The 21,286-nt window shown below is 45.1% G+C and overlaps 1 protein-coding gene across 4 annotated transcripts in view; it reads left to right on the top strand.

Annotated features, from left to right (window-relative positions):
- The window catches only part of PCSK5 (proprotein convertase subtilisin/kexin type 5), a 516,123-nt gene that overhangs the window by 201,622 nt on the left and 293,215 nt on the right, over positions 1-21,286 (top strand). For all 4 annotated transcript variants that reach the window (XM_075560524.1, XM_075560523.1, XM_075560525.1 and 1 more), the window contains exon 8: positions 13,327-13,539. In XM_075560524.1, coding sequence (XP_075416639.1) covers positions 13,327-13,539 — 213 coding nt within the window. The remainder of the gene's footprint in view (positions 1-13,326; positions 13,540-21,286) is intronic.

Raw genomic sequence — 21,286 nt, 5'->3', positions numbered from 1 at the left:
GTACATGTCTTTATCTAGATCTCTATCAATGCCCTTTGCTTCCCAGCTCTTTCCTCTATTTCCTTTGACTTTCCTCCTGTCCCTCTATCATGCTCAGTCCCCACCAGGGTTTCAGCAATTCCCCTTGGTTACATTACCCTTGATCATGCCCTACCAGGCCTTGCACACCCTCCTCACCACTGATTTGGATCACTTGTTGTTCCCTTGTCCCTGGGTTTGTTAACACCACTATCTTTCCCCCACCCTCACGCTCTCCCATGTCCCCATGGAACTGTCGGTCCGGTTGTTTTCTCCTCCAGATTGTTCATCCAGCCTATCTTATTTAGACAGACCTGCGGAGATATTAACATGCACAACAACAAGACAGCAAAACCAAGCAAGAATATACAACAAAAATCACAACAACAAACCAATGACAAAAAACAAAACACAATAAGAAAGAAAAGCTTGTAGTTAGTTCCAGGATTGTTTGTTGACCTTTAGGAGAGTTTCCCAGTCCAGTCTGTTGGGCTTCCACGTGCTGGCCCCAAAGTCCACCTTCAGCAATCCCTGGGGAGCTTACTGCTCCATTCCCTTGCTGTTCTGTTGAACCCCTTAGTGTTTTGCCTCGGTGTGGCAGGATTAGATCCAGTGCAATTCCCACACTGTGTCTCTGGTGTTGTCCCCTGTAGGCCTATGGGTCAGTGAGGGACGTAGTGTCTCATACTGGGGCCGGCCATGTGGTCCTCTCTGTGGACTGGCTGCTCTAATTGGGAACATCATCCTCACAGCCTAGTGGGCCAGGATGTGTTCCACTCTCTCTTCCTTCCCCTTCATCTGCACCCGTGTGCTCTGATCAGATATGTCCCTCTCCTGGAGGTGTAGATTCAATGCTGTCCTTTAAAATAAATTCTTTGGCAGGGAGGGCCAGGTGTCTACTTAGTAGTTGTGATTGGGGCCGGCCCCCAGACCTCTCCACCATTACTTCAGATTTCTAATCCTCAGAGGTCAGCAGCGCCTTCTTTCTCTCTTATAAGTACCCTGTGTTAGTTGTGTTGAGTCCCCACCTTACTCTCTGGGTCCAGTTCCGTATTCTCATCATTCATGTCCACTTGCCCAAATGGGCGGCGGAAGAGCCTGTCCTGAGGCATTGGCAGCAGTGTGCTCTCCCGTCAGCTCAGTCCAAGAGACCTTTCTGTTTTTAATCGTCTTATTGGGAGCTCTTCTAGATACCTTGCATATGCAGATAACATTCCATAGTTCATTCATATCAAGCAGTATTGTACACTCGTCACCACAATCAGTGTCAAAACGCTCTCCTTCTTCTTGACCTCCTTAATACCTGCTATACTTACCCACTCCCGCCCCCACCCCAAACCCTTATCATTGGTCATATATATACCCCATGTCTTACACTAGCTAATATATGCATTCACCTACAATTTTGTTGTTCGCTCCCCGACGGTGGGGTTATACGGTCAACATTGCTATTGGCTCCCCCTTCGCAGACCTTCAGGAAACTGTTACTCCTGTTACTTTTTCCTGTTACATCGAAGGTGGGTACTTATGTTGGCTTTCATGCATCCAACAATCTTTTTATTTTAATACTTTCATTGGGGCTCTTGCATCTCTTATCACAATCCATACATTCCTCCAGTGTCAGCACGTCTGCTGCCTTCATCGTTTTCTTAGTTTTCTCCTCCAAACTGAGCCCCTGATAGGAGTGTCCCCTTTTCCCCTCCCCCTCCCTCCCTCAAGAACCCATGATAACTTATAGATTATTTTTCCCATATTTTCCATTGTCCTCCATCACCCCTCACCTTTCTATCATTCCTCCCCCTGGGAGGGGGTTACCCGTTGATCCTTGTGATGGATTCTGCCTTCCTCCCTCCATCCTCCCCTAATCCTCCTGGTATCTCTACTCTCATTGTTGGCGCTGAGGGGTTTATCTATCCTGGATTCCCTGTGTTGTGGGTTCCTATCTGTAGCAGTGTGCATGTTCTGGTCTAATCTGATTTGAAAGGTAGAACTGAAGTCATGATAGTGGGATGAAGGAAGCACCAAAGAGCTAGAGGAAAGTTGTGTGTTTCATCGGCACTATACTGCACCCTGACTGACTCATCTCTTCCCTGGGACCCCTCTGTGTGGGGATGTCGAATTGTCTACAGGTGGGCATTGGGTCACCACTCCATGCCCCTCCCCCATTCACGTTGAGTATGGTTTTGTTTTGGGTCTTAGATGTCTGATACCAGATCCCATCGACACCTCATGATCACAAAGGCTGGTGTGCTTTTTCCATGTGGGCTTTCTTGCTTCTCACCTAGATGGCCGCTTGTTTATCTTCAAGCCTTTAAGACCCCAGATGCTATATCTTTTGATAGCCAGACACCATCAGCTTTTTCACCCCATTTGTTTATGCACCTGTTTTGTCTTCAGCGTGTCGGGAAGGTGAGCATTACAGAATGCTGGATTATTCAATAAAGTGTTCTTGTGTTGAGGGAGTACTTGAGTCGAGGCCCAATGTCCATCTGCTACCTTGATTCTTAACAGAGACATGAGTACATAGTTCTATTCCCCTCTCATTATATACATACACATATATACATATGTATGTACATACCTGTGTTTAGGCTTCTATCAATGCCCTTTTCCTTCTGGTTCTTTCCTGAATTTCCTTTTACTTCTGTCTTGTCGCACCATCATGTTCGGCCTTCATTTGGGTGTAGAAGACCTCGCTGCTACATTGCCCTTGATTAAGTCCCACTAGGCATCCTACGACCTTCCTTTTATTGATGTTAGTTCACTTGTTGTTCCCTTGCCCCTGGGTTGGTCCACCCTCCCCCACATCCTTTCTCCCACCCCACCTTTCTCCTGTATCCCCCGAAACTATTGGTCCCATTCTTTTCATCCCCCAATTATTTATCCTGCCTCTCATCTAGGTAGACATGCAGATAAATTAATAAGTGCAAAAACCAGGCAAAGCCAAATAAAACAACAAAGGAAGTCAAAACCAACAAAACAACAAAATGACAAAGAGAAAGCCACTGACAAAAATAGAAATGCCTGTAAGTAGCTCAAGGTCTTTTGTTGGCCTTTCCAGGTGTTTTCCAGTCGACTCTGATGCGGTGTCACACTGTCTCCAAAGTCTATTTCTGGTAATCCCCGGGGGTTTCATCACTCTGCTCCCCTGCTGCTCTGCTGCATGTCCTCAGTGCCTCGCCCCAGCATGATGGGGCCACGCTGTGCAGGATTCCCGCACTGTGTCTCCAGTGCTGTCCCCCGCAGTGCCATGGTTCAGTGAGGGACGCCGTGTCCCAGGGTGGGGCTGGCCCTACTGTCCTCCCCATGCTTTATATACTCTGAACAGGAACGTCATCCTTGGGGCTTGGTGGGCCAGGGTGTCCTCTCCTCCCTCTCCATCTCTTTGATGTTTCTCCCGTGTGCACTAATCTGAAGCACCCCTCTCCCCAATGTGTAACCCCAGTGCTGTCTTCTGAAGTACATTCTTCTGAGGGCGGGAGATGGGGGTGTCCACATAGTTGGGCTTGGGGCTGGCCTTTCAGACCTCTCTGTTGTTCCCTGGTGCAGCTGGTATGGAGTATCCACTTCTTGGTGCATCGGGTTGAAGCCTGGTCTCTCTCCCTCTCCTGGTATTGTGGAGATATAAACAATAGCCTCCTCTTGGGTGGATTAGTGTCCTGCTCTCCCCCTACCCATGTCTTTTTTCTTTTTTCTCTTTCCCTCTCTTATTTAGTTGGCTGCTGTATGTATCCCTGGGTTGGGTTTGGCCCCTGCCATAATTGCTGGATCTCACCCCAGGGATGTATGTATACAGTAGCTTCTCCTCCATGCCCCGTTTTTCTTGTTCTTTCTTTCTTTTTTTAAGCTTACCGCAGTGGACTCATGTTGTACTTGTCCTTTTGTGCTTGACTTACTTCACTTACCACCATTTCCCCCAGTTCTTCCCATGCGGCAATGTGCTTTCATGCCTTCATCCTTGCTTTTTAGGGGCACATAGTACTCCATTGTGTGAATGTACCACAGTTTTTTGATCCTTTTGTCTGTTGATGGAAATTTGGCTTGTTCCCATCTCCTTGCAATTGTGAACTGTGCTGGCATCAAATAATCTTAATTGTATCAGTGACCATACACAAGTCTAACAAGGCTAATGAGGTAGTACTGAAACCATAATAATAAGTGGGGAAATTTTAAAGAACAAGGAGATTGTTATGTGCTTCATCAGTGCTGTAGCTGATCCTAGATATATCATACCATCCATGTGACCATTCTGTGAGGGACTGTCCAATTATCTTATAGGTGGGTTTTGGGTCTCCATCACAACCACGCTCCTTCACATTGATTCGGTTGTGTATTTTTGACCTTCCAATACCTATTCCATCACCACCTCATAATTGCAAAGGCTGGTGTGCTTCTTCCATGTGAGCTTTGTTGCATCCCTGCTAGATGGCTGCTTGTTTAACTTCAAGCTTTTAAGACTCTAGACCCTCTATCTTGTAATAGCTGGGCACCATCAGCTTTGCAAGCCCTGCTTGCGATTTAATATCGAGCCATGCACCTACTCTGGGTCAGGAAGCTAGTCAGAGACATCTTATCCTCAGTGCTGCTTTCCAAGGTCATCCTGTGGTCACCTCTTCAGGTGCAAGTCTGGCCACCCGCTCCTGATTCAATGCCATTTGCAGACTTTTCTTTTGAAGTCACCTTGAAGCAGCTTTCCTTTTGTCTGAATCATTTGTCCTGGTCACAAAAAGGATTCAAAAGTTATATGGTGTTTCTTGCAGAAGCAGTATTTTAGAACTCTACTAACCATTTTATAAGTATAGCAGTGTTTGGGAAAATTCCGTGATCATTTAATGCCATTTTTCTAGGAATTTTTTTAATTCCCTGGTATGCTGTGTCTCTAGGCCAGACTTTTTCTTTCAATGACCCTTGCTCAATCATTCCTTTAGGGAACAAGATTTATTTTGGAAATGCTAGTGAGAACGTCCTTACATTTTACAAAGCTGAGCAGTGTTGCCTTCACATCGCATTTCCCAAGCGGAAGTGCATACCTGTGTCTCTTTCCCTGCTCGGCAATCCCTGCCTGAAGCCCTGTGTCTGTGAACCACCTTTGGGGGGGCTTTCAGAGAGCACGGTGTTGCCCCACTCTGAGAAGAGGGCCAAGGAGGTGTGAGGGGCTTGTTGACCGGGGCAGTCAGACGAGGCTTGGAAGACATCACAGGTATTGGAAGTTCTTCATCGTAAGGCCAGTTGATAATGTCCTTTTAATGTGGACATCTTCATGACATGACCATGGGACAAATGGTTAACGATGGAGCTTCAAGTCCACCCAGGGGCACCTCATAAGGCAGGCTCTGCCCCTCAAACCTCCACTCTTGCAAGCCCCCTGGAGCACAGCTCTGCCCTACCACACAAGAAGTCGTGCTGACTTGGAAGTCCAGTTGCCAACTATTGCTTTGGTCTGTGGTTTTCCGGTCAACAGATGCCGATAACAAAGTCTCTGTTTAGACTTAGGTGGCTCCACCTCATACCGACACTGTGAGCTAGTTCCGCGATCCAGACCATGTCCTTAATGTTAGGAGATTCAACTTCCCAATCTGTGAAAATGAATGTAACCTACCTTTGTTTTCTACAAGGACGTTTTGAAAAAAATTCATGGAAAATGGAAAGAAAAGATAATGGAATTTTTCCATGAATGATTTTTTCCATGAATGATTCAAAGGCCTCTTGGGTGTATAGGCACTGAGCATAGCGCTCACTGATATTCAAGAGATGTTATTATCTTTTTCTAACTTTTGGATTGCTAAAACGCTCTTGTCACTTATTTATACTCCTTGAAGAATACTTCCTAAGCACAAGAAAGTGATATTAAAATACCAAATAAAATCTGCATTAGCTTAAAAAATATCATAACATTTTAAAGAAATGAAACTCCAGTAAACTCTGTAGCTCTCAAATGCTGGCTTGGGATGTACAATATAATTGGCTTGCCAGTGACCTTTACTGACCTTCTAAACAACAAAATCCAATACCTTTCGGTCCCTAATCACAATGCTTATCGGGTTTTATAAATTGACTTCTGTAGGGCATACCTTATAAGAAATGCATGTGCATTTATCCATGCAGTGAAAGAGAACCTATTGGAGTTTGTCCTGTGTGCATTTCACAAGACATCTTCCCCTAAATTTACTTTTAACTTTAGAACTCAATTAAGTTTGAGTCAGCCCCCTCCCCTACTTCAACTAAAGTTCTATTTATTACTGAAGCAATTGCAATTACAACACTTTACCCAAACCAGGAAGTGCCTTTGTTTCTTCCACTCTCAGAAAATCAGTGTCTCCAGATTTTTTATCTCGATAACATTCTCGCCGCTCCCTCTGCCCTTCTCGCTATACCTGGCGTGAAAGCTCCATTCTCCTCAGCCAAGATTGTCTTACCTACGCATATTTTGGATTCTGCTTATTGCACACTGTGCACCTGCAGTGTATAAATCCCTGAATTGCTGATTGTTTCAGATTAACCCTCATGGATCTTGGGCATCTTTCTATGGCATTTCGAAATCCACAGGTTCCCTCTATTTCTTTCTGGGACTTTAATCATAAAGCATACACAGACGCACGCAGTCAGAGTGCCTCCTGGATAGACTGAGAGCAGCCTCTCCCTGTTCTGCAGTCTCACCCTTTGCTCATCCTCTCGCCTAGAGACCGGTGCTGCCTCATGCTCATTTGACCCTCCAGATGGCTTCTCCTCTTTACTTCACGACCAGGGACACCTCCCTGTGTGACCTGTATCTGACATCTGCCACCTGGGGGAACTTGGCCAGTGGGGAAGAGCCAGCGAGGAAGAGACGCTAGTCCCAGTGTGAATTCTCGTGGACTTCTTCCTCCCTAAAGGGAAACATGGATCGGTGTATCCCGTGACCAACTCTCAGTCCTGCTCAGCCCCCCTATCTCCAAGTCCAGTAGCTTCCCTTTCCCCAGTTCCTTTCAGGCCTGGGCAGCATGACTTCCTTTCACCCTGCCCAATTGTAAACATGATTCCCTCCGGATGTTCTCCTCAAATGATCTGCTTGGCATTGAGACCAAGTTGGAAGTCACCTCTGTGTGGGAGGAACACGTCCAGGCCAGCAGCAGCCCTCTGCTCTCTCCAGTATAGGTGTCCTCTGGGGCTGCTGCTGGACTAGAACGACTCGTGGTTAAAACTTGTGAGGGAGACCTCTGGTTAAGGTTCTTATGGGAAACGCAGGCCAGGACTTGTGTCCAACCCCTAATAAGTCAGGCTGTTGAAGAGGCGGCAACAACGCCTTCTAGTCGGCACCATTTCCAGTGTGGCTTCCATGCCTGGCGAGAGCTCGGTTTGTCTGCACTTAGGTCTTTCTGTGAAGACACGGGAGATTTTCTTGAAACTAGAACAACCACCACCACTAGCCTTCTTTTAACAAAACACAGCCCACTGACGGGTTCAAGCTCAGACGGTTGCTTGAGGAAGATTTCATCTCAGGGTCTGGCATTAAGGATCATTTCTGAGCTCTAGTCTGTTCATCTGTCAAATGCAGAGGACACGTTGAGATCAAGGTCATGTCAATGCACAGTGGCCCTATAAAGCAGCACAGATCGGCTCCTCTTGGTTTCCGAGAAGATACGCCTTTACCTGAGCAGGTAGCCTCATCTCTGTCCCTCACGGCAGCTGGTAAGCGGAACCTGTCAAACTTGCTGTTAGCCGTCCAACCCTTAGCCCAGGGAGCCACTGGGGTCCTCGAAACAGAAAGTATTCTGCTTTGTAAAATTGTAAAAGATGCTCATTTTACGCCCCCCTTAAATGACCGCGTGCCATTTATATAAGCAGAAACAAATATATTCATGGCTCTACTTAAAAACCCAAGGCCAAGGTTCAAAAGAGAGTTTCTTTTACTTTAAGATCAAAAGAGACTTTATCCAACAGACACTAACAGTATACCTTAAGTCAATCACTTTTGAGATACTTAACACATAAAAGAGTGTTTATATTTTTTTACTAACTTAGTCAAGTGTCCGTGTAGTTTTTGGCTGTTAGGTTTTTGGGTTTTTTTGCATTAAACCATAAATGGGTTTACAACTTATCAACTTGTTATCATATTTATTTTTAACTTTCAGTTTTCAAATATAAAATATCTCACATTATGGAACAATACTTTGCAATGTATGTGGAACATTGTTACTTGTATGAACTATAATCTTTATGAAATTATAAACTTCTTGTGAAAATAATCAACATAATCCATATTACTTTGAAAAATTAGAAGAATTAGGGCTAAGAATTTCCTCGTGTCTTTTTGTGTAGTGTGAGACCACTTGAGTGATTTAGGCGATGTTTTACATTTCACTGAGGTTTGATCATGAAAAGTGCACAACTCCTTGCAAAACAATTCAAACCAATAGTAACTATTTGATTTAACCAAAATGCACTAAAATGCTAAATAAACAAAAAGACCATGAAGACAATCGAGTTTGATACATTCACTACTGATGTAATCACCTAAATAGACGAAGTAGTTAAAATATATCCAAGCAGATGACATTTGAAGACAGCGTGTAGAAATCACTAGTTATCTCGTGATCCGCCCCTAAGAGATGGCTCGCGAAACAAGAGTAAACTCGGGATCCGTCCGCAATGTGTTAAGAGATTAAATAAGTAATTGAGAGATGAGAGGAAAGAGAGCTCAATCTCGTAAGATCTTTTCAGGAGCAGTAATTTTAAGACACAAATACCTCCCTTCTGAGCAGATAGAGAGAAAGAAGTCCCCTAGAGTCGGCACCCTGACACTGAGGTCACTAGGAACACACAGTGATACCACAACACTGTACAGGTTGTTAATGAACTGGCCTCCCATCTAGATGCCATGATTTTCTTCATGTGTCTAGCTTCTCAGATTGTTTGCTCAGCGTGTAGATTGTTCTGTTCAAACAACTGCCTCTTGGTCCATGTAAAGATTCTGCATGGGCACAATGAAGGGTTCTGGAATTTCCATTCTTCTCAATGCTACCCATAGTTTGTTTCGATCCACACAGTTGAATGCCTTAACTTCGTCACATCTTTTTGGTCTTCTCTGCTTTCAGCCAAGAGTCAACCGACATTAGCAATGACATCCCTTGTTCCACAAACAAGTCTATACAATTATATAAATGAAACCATAAAATGCAGACTTTTACATTGGCTTGTGGTTCGGTTGAGATGGTGCTTTAGCCCTGCGAGGGTTTCTGCCATCTCCTGTGTTCTGTTGACTCTTCCAGTTAGGCTCCAGTGTCACCAATCTGCACCACAGACCCTCCGTGCCTGACAGAAAAGGCACGTGTTGGCAGTGAATCTTCTTCATTTTTTCCCTCTAGCACTGATGTGCTTGTTGTCTCTATGTTGTGTAGGCAAGAGCCAATTGTGGCAATCTGGTCACCCCTACCCATGGGTGCGTAGGCAGATGGATGGTTGGGTGCAAATGCAGGTAGATAATCATTGCTTTTCAGCTAACACTGGCAACTTTGTGCACAATTAAATACAACTATGGCCAATCTTCGGTCCAGACCTTCTTCCTCTGTCCTTAGTTTGGAATTGCTGCTGTAATGTATGTCTCAGGCATGACCCTGCTTGTCTTTAAAATACTCTTGACCTGCACCCAGCGTGATGGTTACAGACAAGCCACCCAGTATGTCAAATGGGCAGATTTGACATTGTGGACTCACTGCCAATGACTCCATTCCAACTCATAGTGACCCAATATAGGGTTCCCGAGACTATAAATCTTTACAGGATCAGATAGACTCATCTTTCCCATGAAGTGGCTGGTGGTTTCAAAACTCCAACCTTGTGGTAGGCAGCCTAATGCCCAAGCCACAGTTACACCAGAGCTCTTTGAACCCACCTGTAGGTAACTAATTCTTCCTAATGGCAAAGACTTAGAAAAGATGCTTAGCCTGTAATGGTTAAAATTCATTCTATACTTACTTATGTTTCATGAATGTTTTCATGGCATATTGAGGGATGGTAAACTAGGCCCAGATTTGTAGCGACAATGACAACCCAACAGTTCTTCTCCCTTTCTCTCCATGGATTTTTCTCAGTTCTGTTTTCTGCTTTGCACTTTGAAGGACAAAAGTAAGCTTTGTTCCGTTCAGCCTTAAGATTCAAGGTCAGTGAGGATTTCTCAAGGGTATTTCCGTTTCCTTGGTTACTTCCAAAAAATTTGAAGTTAGTTCTCCTACCTTTCCTTCCTACTACAGCCTGAGAAATGAGGGCCTGGAAGGGAGAAGGAGGCTCAGCCATCACTCACAGTGACTTTATACCCTTAAATGCCAAGTGATGTCTGGGGCCCGAGTGCCCTCCAGTATGGCTTCTACCTAGTTCTACCGTGACACCACCGTCACGGATCTGGGTGTAATTATTATTCTCAGCAGTGCCCTTCCCTTTGACTTATCTTCTCGTTTTGTCCTGAACACCTCGTCTCATAAGTTCAAATATTCACTTTGCTTTATTCATGTTGCGGTCTGCTTTGTTTTCTGTTCTTTATTTTATGATCACAGAGGGTCTTTTAGTTATCTTCGGGTTTATTCAATCATTTTATTGAGAGCTCTTACAAAGCCTACTGCAAATAGGCCTGCATATTTGAACATATGTTGCTCTCCTTCTTTTCTAGACAGTTCCTTTCTGTTGAGCTCTCGAGATCAGCTCCTCTTTTTCCCCTTTCCCCCCAACCCTCATGACCCCTTGACAGATTATAATTTTTTTTAGCTACCAGTTTTCATCATAAAGAATGTGGCTCCATCTCGAAGTGTTATGTCAGAAGAGTTATGTACTGATGGAAGAAGATGTCAAACATGTGGAAACTACTTGACACTGTGTCCCCTTCAAAAGTTTGCGATGAAAACTCACCTATTTAATGACTGGGAATTTCTTCAATAAGGAAGCTTGCCTAATTCTGTTTAACTCTTGATTTCTCAAGTATATTTAGTTTGCAATTTTATTATTTCTGGTAACATCACTAACATTTCTCAGTACCTGGTGTCTCCAGTATGCACAGGAGAGACTGGTCTGGAAGGGTGTACTCAGTTTGCACCCATGTCTATACTTCACTCACTATGGTTGCAGCCTAAGTCTGGAATTCCCATACCACTTGTTCCTCATACGTAAAATGGAGATGAGTCGCCATGCCCAGTGTATGGTGGATGCCAAGAAATATTGAGTAGCTATGATAACTAAAAATAATATCATTCCAATTTTCTTATCTTATAAAGGCATTGTTTAAACTTTAATCCCATCAATTCCTAGCTATGGACCTCTAGAAGCATTATTTAATTTCTGTACCTCAAATCCTCATCTGAAGAATGGGTTTAACATAGTACCAATCTCATACTGTCTTGAAATAATTCATGTGGATTTAAAAAAAAAATTTCAGAATTATGCTCGGTATATGGTCCAAACCAAATGAAATTGACTGCCATTAAGTTAATTTTGACTCATGGTGACCCTCTAGGGCAGGGTAGAACTGCCCCCTGTGGGTTTCTGAAACCATAACACCTTACAGGAGTAGAAAACCTCCTTTTCCTCCATGGGGCAGTTGGTGGCTTTGAACTACTGACCTGGTAGTTAGTATCCCAACATATAAACTACTCAAGTGTCATGTACCACTCTATTCTGTTCACAGGATATTTTAATATAGTGTTGAGAGGAAGTTTAGATGGGCTTTATAAAGTAGTTTCTATAGTACTAAATATTTAGTTCAAGCTATACTCCACAAGGTGATTCAAAAGTATATTTGAACATTGAAAATTACATGACTTTGGAATTTCGCCCAAGTATCACTTCGCCTACATTAGGAACTGAATAGCAGGCAGTTCCAATGTGTCATCTTAAAGAGGGGCCCAAAATAGGAGCTACTTTACAATAAATAGGATGGCATAGTGTGTTGTGTGTTTGACTGCAAACCACCAAGTCACCTCTATGAGCCCCTCGGCTGCCGTGCAAGGAAAGGTGGGCTTTCTGCTCCCAATAAGATAGGCAGCCTCAGAAACCCACCCGGGGAGGTTCCTCTGTGTCCTCTAGGGTCAATGGGAGTCATAATCCACTGACTGGTGGTGAGTTTGGTCCAATCAATAGACATTCATATGTCCGAAAATGGGTCAGAGTTAAAATTCCTTGATTAATATCTTTAATCAAGTCCAGTCTTGTTATAGGATGGCCCAACTTCTCCCCCTGTGCACAAACATTTTTAAAAGAAAAGTTGGAATTTTTCTTATAAACAAGCTTGGAGACAACCTCACCTTGGATACATGAATTATCCGTTGCATAATTTGAAGGGGAAACATTGAGATCTTCAAAATATTTATGAAAATTGCTATGCAGTCTTACTTTTTTCTCCCACTTAGTCACTAACCAGGCCCAAACGTGTTTAGCATCTGAGATCAGACCGCATCGGTTCATTTCATGGTGGGATGGCCTTGGACACAGGTTCATTCGGGGCACTCTGGATCGCCTTCGTGCCTCCCATCGATGTGCCTTTTTTATTTTCCATTCTTAGCAAGCTGTGCTCTCACTCTGCAGCACCCAGCTTGTCCTCTGTGTGCACTGCCCAGCCTGCTACACCACAAGGACAAATCCTCAGCTGGTTAAGCCCTTGTAGCTCAAAGTGATCCTATAGGGCAAAGAAGAGTTGCCCCTTTGGAGTTCCAAACGTTTAAATCTTTCAAAGGCTGCAGAGTGCCTGCTGGGTTTGAACCATTGACTTTATGGTTCGCTTCTCGGTGTTTAACTAGCCACTCTGGGATCAAATCCAGTTTGCCTTTCCCTAAGTTCTTGTTTCAAGTATTTCTTACATTTTTTGGACTTAACCTGTAATGTGTGGATCTGAATTTTTCTCCTATTTAAAACTCGGATGATTAGTGAATAACACGGTGTAACTGAACAGTTGAACATGTAGTGGAACATCATATATAAGAAGCTAGAGCTGATGTGTTCTGTCCAATGCAGGTTTCTGAGTCAGCGCCTGAAATAACCCCAGGAGCAGGCCTAAAAGTCACGACACCAGGAAAATCATTTTTGGTTGAGCTGTAATAATCATCCAATCACTGATGCTTATGGCTACTTCTCTGACGTAATCGTGGGATAGGAATGATTTCTTTTCCTTCCTAAAAGCAGCTCTCCTGACCGCCCGCGGCAGCTGAAATCCAGCACACCATTTAAAGGTTATTACACGCCTCCTACTAACATCTGGTGTTGCCCTGTTGAGTTGGGTTTTACCTTCACCCGGAAGCTGTGCCCGTGGTGTTTCCACGCGCTCACTTACTGTCTTCTGTTTGTGAACAGGGGCGGAGAGGCCTCGGCTCCGTGTTCGTGTGGGCGTCCGGGAACGGCGGGAGGAGCAAGGACCACTGCTCTTGCGACGGCTACACTAACAGCATCTACACCATCTCCATCAGCAGCACCGCGGAAAGCGGGAAGAAGCCGTGGTACTTGGAGGAGTGCTCTTCCACCCTAGCCACCACCTACAGCAGTGGAGAGTCCTACGATAAGAAAATAGTACGTGCCAGCCATCCCCTCTGACGCAGCGTACCTCTGTAGCCATAATTTTGAGACGCCATGTAAGAACGATCGTGGGAGCCCGAATGCATGGAAATTACCGGGCACACCTGGTTGGAGAAATTGAATCCATTTCTGTAATCAGTTCATACGGAAATGCTTGCCCAGGTCATCGCATTCCATCGTCCAGTGTTGCCTTGGACATGATCCAGTTTTCGTTTAATTGAAGACAAATGATTGTAGTCAGATGATGTAGGAAAGAGGCTGAAGCCTAGCTCCGCCTTGCCCCGCGCAGTCCTCTGGGTTCTGAATACAGTTTGCCAAGAGCGGAAGAACAGGTGCTGTGTAGATAATCCCACCCACTGTCCACCCGTCAATTCTGACTCATTGGCAGCCTATAGGACAGCGTAGAACTGCTCTGCATGGCAGTACTGTTGGGGAAGCCTTGCACTACGACAGAAAGGTCGATGGCTCAAATCCACCAGCTGCTCTATGGGAGAAGTAGGATGCTTATCTCCTCCCTCAAAGGATTTACAGCCTCTGAAACCCTATAACAGGCCCTTAGCTGTCAGAATCAACTCTTTGGCATTGAGCTTGGTTTGGAAACCTCTTAGAAATGGGCATCCACAGCTTTCTCCTGCAGAGCAGCAAGTGGGTTCAAATTACTGACTTTTGGGTTAAAAAACAAGCAAACTCACTGCCATGGAGTTGATTCTGATACACAGCAGCCCCTGTAGGGCAGAGGAGAACTGTCCCTGTGCGATTCTTCACAGGAGCAGAACGCCTCCTTTTGCTCCCATGGAGGGTTGGGGAGGTTGAAACTGCTAGCATAGTGGCTGATACCCAGCAGCTAACCCACTGCAAGAGCAGGGCTCCTTCTTTTGGTAAGGTACCAATGGTTCTAGTTCCACTTCTCAAGACACTCATCATCCCTATGCAAACAGCAGCACAGAGTGGCAGAATCAGAGAGGCAGATGTTTTGACCCATCTCTGACCTATAAGTCCTCTGTCTAGACAAACAGTAAAAGGCTTCTCAGCTCAGGTTGAAGAATTCGCCTGTGAGATTTCTCCCTGTGTGGACTCTACTGACCCAGGAGCACTGGGTCAGCTGGCTTTTCATCTTGTTAGGTGTTCCGACATGGAAAATGGAGATGTTTGATCGTATATAATTCAGGGAGTTATTACAACGATCACCAGGAAACAAGCTAAAAGTGCCCACAGTGCCTGGCAGTCGTGCATTCAGGCTACCCAGCACTGTGCTGCAGCCTGAAGTTCAGATGCAAGGATTGCCTTTCTCCGGTGAAGCGAAGCTTGTACCTTTCACCTCAGCATTGAACACAGACCCTGCTTTTAGGTACTGCTGATTTCTATCAGCATCTGGTACATCTGACCCCTCTTTGGAGGTAGAAGTTCAGGGGACCAGACACTGCTTCCATCATACAATCCTAATCCACATCCTTTCTATTCCGTTCTTGACTCCTGAGTTTTATATAATTGTTATGTTTGGTTTTTCAGCCACTACTGTCACCTTTAATTACACTTTACAGTCTGACTTCAAGTGAAAACTGCCTGCTCACATGAATGCCCCATCCTCTTCCTCCTTTCCTTAATCTCTCCACAATAACTGGATATCTTCATTACTTATACACACATACACACACACACACACACAAGTACCAGCCTGTATAGTACCTCTGTCATTTATCATTAAGCACATTTTTATATGAAGTAGAGTCCAAAAAGCAATAAATACAATGATCAGCAAGTTTCACAATTTCATGACTCTTGGAGAGGAAATGATGCTCTTGTGATTCTTTATCCTTCTTGTAGGACTGTTCTAACCTAGGGATGTCCCCATGGCTTTTTGGAAGACCTTGTCTCCCTGGGACTGGTTCCGGGTTAATGCCCTGTAATCCTTGTGGCTCTTGTCAGGTGTACATCAGGAAGTTCCTGTTGAAACTCTCTGGCATAAGACCGCTCCTCTTTGCATCTCACAACCACTGCACCACCAGATCTAGCGCCAGGTGATTGCAGTAAAACCTGTGACAGGAGGAGCTCAACAGAACTACCTTGTTTTTCTGGATCTTGTGAGTTTTCTATCTTTGGCAGGGTACAGTCTCAGCACTTTTCTATTACATTCTTATTAGTGGAAAATACTTGAATTTTCCTTCTTTAACAGGCTTCTGCTGTACAAGGGCTTTACTCGAGTAAGGTTCCTCACTTCCATTTCAAACTCTCCCTAAGTGAGGAAGGCACTTGGTAGCTGTTTGGAATTACAGACTTTGATGTCTGAGTGTGCACCCCTTCAGTGGCTAAGCAACCATCCTCTACCGATCGCTGTGAAGGAAGCATTGTATGTGACGTGCACACATGGTACCTGGCTTCGATGAGCACCTCAGGCTGTGATGGGTCCCATCGTGTAGTTAAGCCAGTGCCCTCATATGCACTAGCTCAGAGGAGGTGAGGCTGATCGATTTGCCATTATAAACTAGCAGAGGTGCCTGCTGCGCCTCCTGTTTCCAATCTATAAAATACGACAGTCTGTTCCCCCCCAACTCATAAAGAGCAGCTCCTTGATCGTGACCATGTTAACAGTTTGAACATGAGTTGGCTTGGCAGCAGCATCAGCCTTTTATGGTCCAGCCAACTCCCTTTTGCTTTTAGATGTCCGAATGACAAATAAGCCTGCATTGCTCTGGGATTGTTTTTCACCAAGCTTTGAACCCAGGCGCCTGTGGTCCCTTGCCGATGCCCACATCCTGGTCGTGGCATCCATGATTGAGTGCTCCGGGAATGGTCCTGTGTCTCTAGGTGCCGGCGCTCTCTTTCCTGTGCCATTCATTTCCTCCTGTCACTTACAGCGTCTCCAGACGGGAACCAGTGGTCATTCTCCATCCACAGAGCGCCTTGTGGGTTAAGCCGTGGCAGGTATGGCTGTTCTAGGGAGAGAGGGAATATCTTTGTGCTTCTGGGAAAGCGCTTTTTTAAAAAAATAGTTAAGTCATTTTATTGGGGGCTTGTACAACTCTTATCACAACCCACACATACATCCATTGTGTCAAGCACTTCTGTACATTTTTCCCCTCATCATTCTCAAAATGTTTGCTTTCTACTTAAGCCCTTGGTATCAGCTCATTTCCTCCCTCCCTTCCTGCTCCTCCCTCCCTCATGAACCCTTGATAATTTATAAATTATTATTATTTTGTCATATCTTACACCATCTGACGTCTCCCTTCACCCACTTCTTTGCAATCCATCCCCCAGGGTGGAAGTTATGTGTAGATCCTTGCAATCTGTTCCCCCTTTCTCAAATGTCCCCGGTCCTGGACACAATACTATTTCCTGTTGTGCAGGCAGGGAAACCCTGCCTGAGCTTCAAAGTGGAGCCATGCCCCCATCCCTTGCCATCCTGACATCCACAATTGTGGACCTGGATATTACATTTAATCTTTAGTAAATATGAACCCTTGTGGCCTTATAACTTATTACAGCAACTAAAACACACAAAGTCTCAAGATTACTACAGCTAGAAGCCCTTCCATAAATTAAATAAAAGCAATTAATTAACCAGTTGATCGTTATAAAGGTATATGAAGGAAAAATTGCCTTTATATACACTATTTTATGCATCTCCTATTTCCCATGCGATCTACATATGGTTGTTCTTAACAAACCGTGTATATATTACATATATATGCATACATATAAAATAAGTAGCCCATCCGATGAAGAAGCCCTCCTGGCACTCTCTGAGAAGCGTTGAGCTGCCAACTGTAAGATTGGCAGCTCAAACCCATCTGCCCCTCCTTAGGAGAAAAATGCCTGTCTGCCCTTCTCAGCCTTGCAAAGACCTGCACCCTCACTGACTAGAGAATGGAGAATAGTCTACCTAACTATCTCCTTTGTATTAAATTCTTGCTGATTACATCACCTGCAATCCCAGAGAGCTTTTGTTCCAGCAAATTCTAACATTTACCTCTCCTGGCTCATTTCCCTTAGTAAGCACTGAGATGCTAATCACAAGGGCAGTGGTTCAAAGCCACTATGGGTTCTATGGGAGAAAGATGAGGCTGTGTCCTCTGGTAAAGATTGATGCTCTCTGAAAGCCACTGGGACAGTTCCCCTCTGCCTTACAGGGTGGGCTCCGGCTTGGAATTGACTGGATGGCAGTGAGCCTTTCCCACTCCATTCAGTGTCTTTGCTGTGCTGTCTTTAAGGATCACTGTTTGGCCAAATAGCACTTCATTTATGTCTTTGCTAACCACCGTCCCTAAAATAACAACACTCCCTCCACCGCTCTCTGCCCTTGGATTTGTTTCTCTGTACTTATAACAACACACTACTACCAATGTTCTTATTTATTGTCTGACTTCCACCCTAGAAGGGGACATTCTGAGGATGAAGACCTCATCTTGTTCCTTGCCAGAATTTGGGCTTAGTAAATAAATAAATATGTGTGTAGAAATGATGGCCATGCATTTGTAGGCTAGAGTTTTCAAGCTGTCTCCTTAGAATCCTGATGAATACCGAGTGGTCCGTTTTCTTTAAAAGAAATGCCTTCTCCTGTTAGGCTAATGAAAGAGAAGTAGAAGTGTGTTTGTTGGGATATATGCCATAGAACATGGGCCAGCAGTCCATGGATCTTGGTCCAGGGTCCCTGGGTGTCACAGAGGGTTAGCACTGGGCTCCTGACCACAGGTCAGTGTTTCAGAACTACCCAGGGCAGCCTGAGTCAGTTGCTGGCTCGAATTTACCCAGGAGTGCTTAGAGGAAAGCCCCGCTGAGCTGTTTCCAAAGGTCATGAAGACCTCGTGAAGGTCTGTTCTACCCTGACACACATGTGGTCAACATAGGTCAGTATAATAGTAGACAGCAGCGCGTGTCAGCCAACAGTGCCACAAGAGAAAGCTGTCGACAAACATTCCTGAGTGTCACAGCACAGCTCCATAATCCCACCCACCTCTTGAAGTCTCCTCCAAGATCGATTTCACCGATAAAGCTTTCTCTGTCTCCCACTATCTCTTATTCTTAATTACCTTTCTTTTGGGAGTAGCTCAGCCTTTGACTCGTCTCCCAAGGAATTTGTCTTAGTGACTGGAATGGGAAAGGGTGGGCATCATGTTTCCTCTTGGGAGGTGCTTGCTGAGCCAAGGCTTAGGAAATTACACACTCCACTCAACTCTCTCCTGATGTCATTTTATTTATTTGTGTTCAAAAACAGACTTGTTGCCGGGGGTAGCTCAGAACTGCCCTAAAGGACGTGCTCCCTGTGGAGGAATTATCTTACTCCTTTTGCTGAAACGTCCCCACCATATTCACTTTTCCAATGCGGTCTCCATGTGCTCCCAGATCCCACCCTGTCACCTCCTTTTGCTTTGGAAAATGGCATTATTCTTCATAAGTTAAACAACCAACAGATTCAGATGTGTTTATCTCATTTGTGAGTTTGAGCCATATTTTGAACATCTTCAGGATATTCCAAAGAGCAAACACTGGCCCTACAAAGAGAGCTCTGATGTTCTGTTTGGCCTGAAGAAGAGTCTCTGTGGCCTGGTTCGCCATCACTGCTGGTGGCCTCTAGCTCTACTGCCTTTGTCCTCACTGATAATGACACCCTGAAACGGAACTTTTTCTTACATAGCCAGTGCAGGAGTTGATCTCTCTGGGAACTTCTGTCTTGCAAACTTCATTTAAGTTTCATTTTAGTTTCTCTCTCTCTCTCTCTCTCTCTCTCTCTCTCTCTCTCTCTCTCTCTCTCTCTCTCTCTCTCTTTCGCATGCTGCCTCATTCATGGCAAGTTGTCTGTGGTTTTAGGGGAAGCCGTAGGAGCCCTCGTGGCATAGTGAATTATGAGTTGGGCTGCTAACTGCGAGGTCGGCAGTTCAAAACCACCAGCTTCTATGCAGGAAAATGATGAGCTTTCTACTCTTGTAGCTTTAGATTCTCAGAAATCCACAGCGGCAGCTCCATTCTGGTCTGTGGGTTACTGTGAGTCAGAATTGACTCTGTGGAAGTGAGTGTTTTGGGGTAGTAGCTGCTTTCAGACTCCAGATCTGTATTTCCTAAGTGGCTGATACTGCCCACCCCCACCCCTAGGGGAGAAAGGGACTTCTGGAATGATCCAACCAAAAACCAAACCCACCCATCGATTCAGTGCTGATTGGTAGCGATCCCCTCTGTGTTTTTGAGACACTGTTTAACTGCTGGTAGGAGTAGACAGCCTGGTCTTTCTGCCACAGAGCTGCTGATGGTTTTGAACTGTCTATCATGAGGACCACAGCCCAGCAGGGCTCCCAGGGGGGTTGTAAAGCAGATGCCTACATTTTATCCTGGGAAGATGGCACCTTCTACTCCCATAAAGAGTTACAGGATCCGAATCTCACGCAGGCAGTTCTACTCCAGCCTAGAGGGTCTCCGTGGACTTGATGGCATTGAGTTTGGATTTCAGTGCACAGACTATAATACAAAGGTTTTCATCTCCAGGGGGTGCTCAGTGATTTCCCCCTCCCCCCCAAAATGTCCCAGTGGTAGGCCACATAAGTTAGGGAGCCTATGCTCTAGATATACAAACCTATATATATGATTTTTGTGGGCTGCTTGTTAACTTTTGTTTGGATCATCAAGATAGAATTGTCCTTGAAGTTTTCCCAATAAGTGGGAGAGTTTAAAGTAAGAACAAACACGTGCCAATGAGACTGAGTTTAGCAAGTATGCAATGTATCTCTCTGCACCTGACCCTGAATGGAACATTCCTAAAAAACAAAAAAACAAAAAAAAAACTCACTGCCAGTCTGACTCATAGCAACCCCACAGAGCAGAGTAGTGCTGGCCCGGAGTGTTTCCCAGACTAACTCATTACTCTCCCCGACATAGTGGCCGGTGGTTTCAAACTGCTGACCTTGCAGTTCGCAGCCCTGCTCATAATGCACTATGCCAGCATTATAGAGTACGGAAATGACAGCAAATGGGCTCTTTAGTCCTTGGAGAGTCACACTGTTGTCAACAACGCCTCCCGTTTGCACTGTAGTCCCAGATGCTGTGAGCTACTTGGGGTGCGACCCGTCAGGGTTGGGTTACACACCGGCCTTGGTGACTGCGGTGGGCACTAGAAGCGTTGATTGGTCCATGGGCTCCTTTGATTGTGCTGTGCTTCACAGAGCAGCTCCTTCTGACTTATTCACAAGTGTACTGAGGAGTCTGTTTCAGCTTGCCTTCCACAGCTTTGTCTCAGACAACATTCTCAGCACCTTCCTGATCCCAATCCACCTTAGCACCGGAAACAAACTCAACCTAACGGACTGTCGAATTGTGTTTAGAAAAGACCTTTTCATCTGTTCGTTGAACAGATCTGAGCCAAGACGGCACCTTCAGAGTAAAGCAGATCACCTGATATCGGGGAGAAAGAAACGCTCCACCTGGGTGCTTGGTCTAAGTGCTTGTCTCTTAAGGCAAAATTGAACCTGAACTGAGGTTCCCTCAAGTGTTCCATCAATAGGCTGGACTAAGCGGCCCACCCGTTCAAACAATAAGATGTGCGGTATTAGGAAATGAGAGTGTAGAATGGGAAGAAGCAATGGTTCTCAGAGGAAGTCTGAGTGGCACTCTACAGTAGCCACCCGTTCTCCCCGCAGACACTTGGCATCCCTAACTGCGTGGAGTCCAGAGGACCATCTGCTCCTGGTCCTCAGAGAGACTGCAAATCTAATTTGCTGATCAGGACAGCTTTGATCTGGCTCAGGGTTTGTGT

The sequence above is a fragment of the Tenrec ecaudatus genome, chromosome 10 (assembly GCF_050624435.1).
Source record: "Tenrec ecaudatus isolate mTenEca1 chromosome 10, mTenEca1.hap1, whole genome shotgun sequence".
Classification (NCBI taxonomy): domain Eukaryota; kingdom Metazoa; phylum Chordata; class Mammalia; order Afrosoricida; family Tenrecidae; genus Tenrec; species Tenrec ecaudatus.
Note: the sequence above shows the minus strand (reverse complement) of the source record. Positions and strands in the feature narration are given on the sequence as shown.